Here is a 4,584-nt window from a genome sequence, read left to right as displayed (position 1 = left end):
ATGTGTTGCCTGCCCGTGGCGGCCATCGTGGCTCTCCTCTGCCTGGCGTCACCGATCCACAGCACGAGCAGCCCGCAGGCCGGCCTGAGGCATCGGCAGGGCAGCTTCGCGGTGGCCTTGTACCGCGCCATTGCCGCATCCCGCGCTAATGCCAACCTGGTAGTGTCGCCATCGGGCACGGCCACAGCCCTGGGCCTGCTGCAGCTTGGCGCCCGGGGCGACACCAGGGCCCAACTGGTGGCCGGCCTGGGCTACGACGTCAACGGTAAGGTACAGACCGGTCAACACCATTGGTGCCAGGCGGCGTGCAGCGGCGCGGTTGCTCGCCCGCCGGGCGGAGCTGTGATATCCGCCTCCACGCACCGCGTTGCTAATCTCATTACGCGCATGCCTGCTTGGAGGCCGCCAGGTCAAGAGGTCACCGCAGTTAATTACAAACAGGATGAGAGCTGCCAGTCAACCAAGTCCAATGCGATGATCTGACCAGACACAATGATTAAAAAGCAAATATTTCACACATAAATGTCATTCTTTTCTAGTCCCTTCAATTTACCTGAAACTGACAATTATAACTAGAGATCGTGCAATATGGGATTTTCAAAGGTCGAAGTCAATCCCGATAAAAACATTTTAAAAAGTCAGGCGTTCATGGGGGTCTGCTAATTTTAGGCAAGTCCACCAAATTTCAATGTTGTTACCCGTTCAAATTTGCATGGAGAGCGAAATTTTCCAGACCATTGAACATGGTTACCTTAAAATGGGCGCTTTCAAGGCACAATGCCCCATTTCATGTATCTTTTCATGCCTGGCTATTTGAGACTTTTTAGTCTCCTCATAAGATATACTGTATGTTTAGCAAATTTCATACTGCCAAGTGAAACTAACTTAGGGAGCTGAATTTTCCTCACTTTATCTATAGATGTTCAAGTTCGCGAGCTATTGCTGCAGTGGCAGGCTGAGATGAACAATAGCAGCAGTCCAAAAGCGTCGAAAGAGGCGGGGCTACAACACACGTGCGTTCTATTGGTGCAGAGCGGCATCAAGCTAGCAGCTGGATTCAGGCAGAATGTGGAAGCTTGGGCTGATGTCAGCGTGATGAGAGATAACCAGCAGCAGAGCAACAACACACGCAGAGGTAAAGCTAACATTTACGTAGCATCCTCATGCTACTAACTAGCATTCTTTGGTTGTCATCGTAACATGCTTTGTACTGAGCATGATCAATGGTTCCGCATGTCCAGACGAGGTGTGGCTCCCCATCCAAGCAGGAAGTAGCAGCGGGGACTTGTCAGGATCTGGTGAAGTTCAACAGGCCGAGGCTTCGGCGTCGTTAGCATTGTGGTCACCTGGCCAGCAGATGGCTCTGCTGAGCACGGTGGCATTCAGGGGCGTGTGGCAAAAGCAGTTTCATGCCATAAACACACACAACCTTCACTTTCTGCTCCTGGACGGCACTACCGTCAAAGTACCCATGATGCATCAGGCTGCCGAGGTGCGGTTTGGTAAGGAACCCACACAAGACAGACTTAGCCTGTAGTAACTAGTAGCTAACCTAGGGTGACCATATTTTGATTTCCAAAAAAGAGGACACTCGACCTGGCCTCGAGATACTTGAATTTTACTCAAAGTCCACTCAAAGATGGCTATAATTTTAAAATTTAATATATTTAAAGTGTGCCTCCTCCGCCTGGATAGAAAAATTCAGTTTTATTTAAAAAAAAAACAAACAAACAAAAAAACATAGGCCTATTGCCATATAGTATATTATACACTATATGGAAATATTTTTTACTCAACTGGTTATTCAACAGGCTCTATTCTTCCTAAAAAAATAATTAAAAAAAAAACGAATAATGATTTAAAAAAAAAATATATATATATATATATATATATATACATATATATATATATATATGATGCAAACCCATGGAAATGTAGTCCAGTCACTACTCACACACAATAGACGATGTTCCAACTCAACATTTTTATAAATTACTATCACGACAATTGTCTTTGACAAACAATAACTGAAATAAACTGACAAGCTAGTCAACCAGTATGTTTCCAAATACAGCAGTTCAAAACTACATTGCCCATAATGCCTAGCGCAGCTGAGCGCACTGATTGCTACCCTGTTAGCGAATACCGGGCGAGGCAAAATCAAACTTTGCTAATAAAAGTTTACAGTTTAAAGTTTCATCGGCCGCGCAATGATGCGGCACCAAACGGGATTTTACAGAATACGCCAGTACAAATCTCCGACAGAAGTCAACAGTTGCCACTATATACGTATTTATCGTTTAAAAAAAACTCTTAATTGGGCAGGCGCTCCTACTTAAAATATAATACTAACATTCAACCAAATACACGAATGCAGAACAATTAATACAAGACTAATACAATATACTGCATCTCTGTGTACACATATAACCCAATATACAACAGAAAACACATGGTCGACATTAACACGAGAGAAACCTACGGAAAGGTGTATGGAGCCACGTCTTAAAACTCCTTACTGTAGTCTGATCTCTTGCCAAACTGTCAACCGTCGTTAGATGGTGGTATTTCCCCATGAAACAAAGGGTAAACTGCCAACAAAAAACAAGATCTACTCCTTCTCCCGCTCCTACTAGTCGGAGCCACGTCATCCCAGGCAGGCGCTGCCTCCCAACGGCCGGAGGGATTCTCTTCAAATTGGTCCCGTGAAAAATCATAAAAACCGGACATTTTCATGAATTTATAAAACCCGGCCGGACCCTCCGGAGAGCACGTAATAAGAGGACATGTCCGGGCAAAAGAGGATGTTTGGACACCCTAAGCTAACTAGCAAATTGTACTTGCTAGCTGTTTGATGCTAACTGCTGTAATGCTATTTTTGCAAAGGTAAAAACTTTTATGTTGTTGTTCAGGTCAGTTTCAGATGCCATCCTCCCAAAGGTACTCGGTCCTGGATCTTCCCTACTCTGGTCAGTCCCTGAGCCTCCAGGTGGTCCTCCCTTGGGACCGTAAGACACCTCTGTCCTCGCTAGAAGCCCAGCTTAGCTACCGCCACGTGGCTTCCTGGGACGTCGGCCTACGCAGAACCAAGATGGACGTCTTCCTGCCAAGGTGACCAATTGTCAGCGGGGTTATCAGGAGTCAGGACAAACGATGTTCCTGCATATCATAATTTGTGTGTGTTCAGGTTCAAGTTGCACAACAAGTTGAACTTAAGGTCCACGCTTCCCACCATGGGAATTGGAGATGCTTTCAACCCGACAGATGCAGACTTTTCGGGGATGTCGGGTCAGTGTGCCAAGGTTACGTGAACAACTTAGCCCTTCCGAAATGCTAACTGGTAACTTTTGTGCACGCAGCAGAGGACTCACTTTACGTGTCTGACGCCTTCCACGATGTCACCATCGAAGTCACGGAGGAAGGAACCAAGGCGGCCGCAGCCACGAGTAAGAAATGATCAATATTTCGTTTTTTTTAATAAAGTAAAATGTGAATATTGAATGTCGTGTTTTAGCAATGATGCTACTGAAGCGTTCCCGCTCTCCTGTCTTCAAAGCAGACCGACCTTTCTTGTTCCTGGTGAGACATGTAAAAACAGGTAACAGACTTTATTAGTGGTTAGCTTGTTATCAGTATTTAGACGGACCTTACGTTACTTCACATTAGCTTACCATAGTACTCTGCGATAAACATTTGATAAACAAAAGAAAAGCTTTTGTGTTTGTCTTTGCCACTGAGGATTGTGGGTCAAGTAGTCCCGAAAACAGCTTTTAACACATTAAAGGTAATATTTGCATGTATTTAAGTCATTATGCCAAATTTGTATTTTTTCTCAACAGGCTCCATTTTGTTTATGGGCCGACTGATGAATCCCACCGACCAATCACTTTGAAATGATTAGGAAATGTGACTACACACACAAACAAACACACAGTATTTATTTGCAGGTATTTGTGGAAGAGGGACCATTTTTTTGTAAATTTGTAAATAAAATTTTAATACTTTTTTTACACTTACTATGTCTTTTGTTTCTTTATACATACCCTTTACATCCCAAAGATATTTTCAGGAAATAAAATGTGGGAATTACATTTTTCCCAAATTGTTTTTTAACAAAATACTTCCCCCAAAATTTTATTTTTAATATTGTGGTAAGTGTAGTAGTGTGTATTTTTTTTGTGTGTTGCACCGATACCATTTTTCGATACCGATACCTGGCTGTGCAGTATCGGCCGATACCATAATGATACCACTTCGTTTGAAATAAAACTTTTTATTGCATACCTGGTATGGGTGGCAATAGTTAAAAAACCTTTGGCTCTCAAAGGCCAAAATAGTGCTAATATTGTGAAATTAAAACACGTATTTTACTAGCTCAACAGTAAGAAAGTAAAAATACAATGAATGAACTGAATAAACTTTTTTAAACCCTGAGTTTTGGCTCCCATAGGCCAAACAGTGCAACTTTTGTGAAATTATAAGTAATAATAATTGACCACAGAATCCTGTCTCTTCATTAGACTCCCTCTCTGTGCACCAGCAGCAACACACACTTAGCCACTTAGCTTAGCTTATTTCTACATC

General features: G+C 43.2%; 1 protein-coding gene across 1 annotated transcript; it reads left to right on the top strand.

Annotated features, from left to right (window-relative positions):
• On the top strand, nt 1–3,967 carry serpine3 (serpin peptidase inhibitor, clade E (nexin, plasminogen activator inhibitor type 1), member 3). Its single transcript, XM_057853139.1, has 8 exons — nt 1–265; nt 920–1,135; nt 1,242–1,502; nt 2,913–3,111; nt 3,188–3,288; nt 3,360–3,446; nt 3,515–3,598; nt 3,840–3,967. The coding sequence occupies exons 1-8, from the start codon at nt 1–3 to the stop codon at nt 3,890–3,892; spliced, it is 1,266 nt and encodes a 421-aa protein (XP_057709122.1). The 3' UTR covers nt 3,893–3,967.
• Nucleotides 3,968–4,584: the final 617 nt, after the last annotated feature.

The sequence above is a fragment of the Corythoichthys intestinalis genome, chromosome 12 (genome assembly GCF_030265065.1).
Source record: "Corythoichthys intestinalis isolate RoL2023-P3 chromosome 12, ASM3026506v1, whole genome shotgun sequence".
Classification (NCBI taxonomy): domain Eukaryota; kingdom Metazoa; phylum Chordata; class Actinopteri; order Syngnathiformes; family Syngnathidae; genus Corythoichthys; species Corythoichthys intestinalis.
The sequence above is the reverse complement of the archived record's forward strand: the minus strand, read 5'-3'. Positions and strand labels throughout refer to the sequence as shown.

Bases quoted from the DNA above. Each gene is read 5' to 3' on its own strand.
- serpine3 (XM_057853139.1), top strand. From the start codon at position 1: ATGTGTTGCCTGCCCGTGGCGGCCATCGTGGCTCTCCTCTGCCTGGCG. The intron at 3,112-3,187 runs GTGACCAATTGT...GTGTGTGTTCAG, and splicing joins ATGGACGTCTTCCTGCCAAG to GTTCAAGTTGCACAACAAGT. The intron at 3,289-3,359 runs GTCAGTGTGCCA...TTGTGCACGCAG, and splicing joins AGACTTTTCGGGGATGTCGG to CAGAGGACTCACTTTACGTG.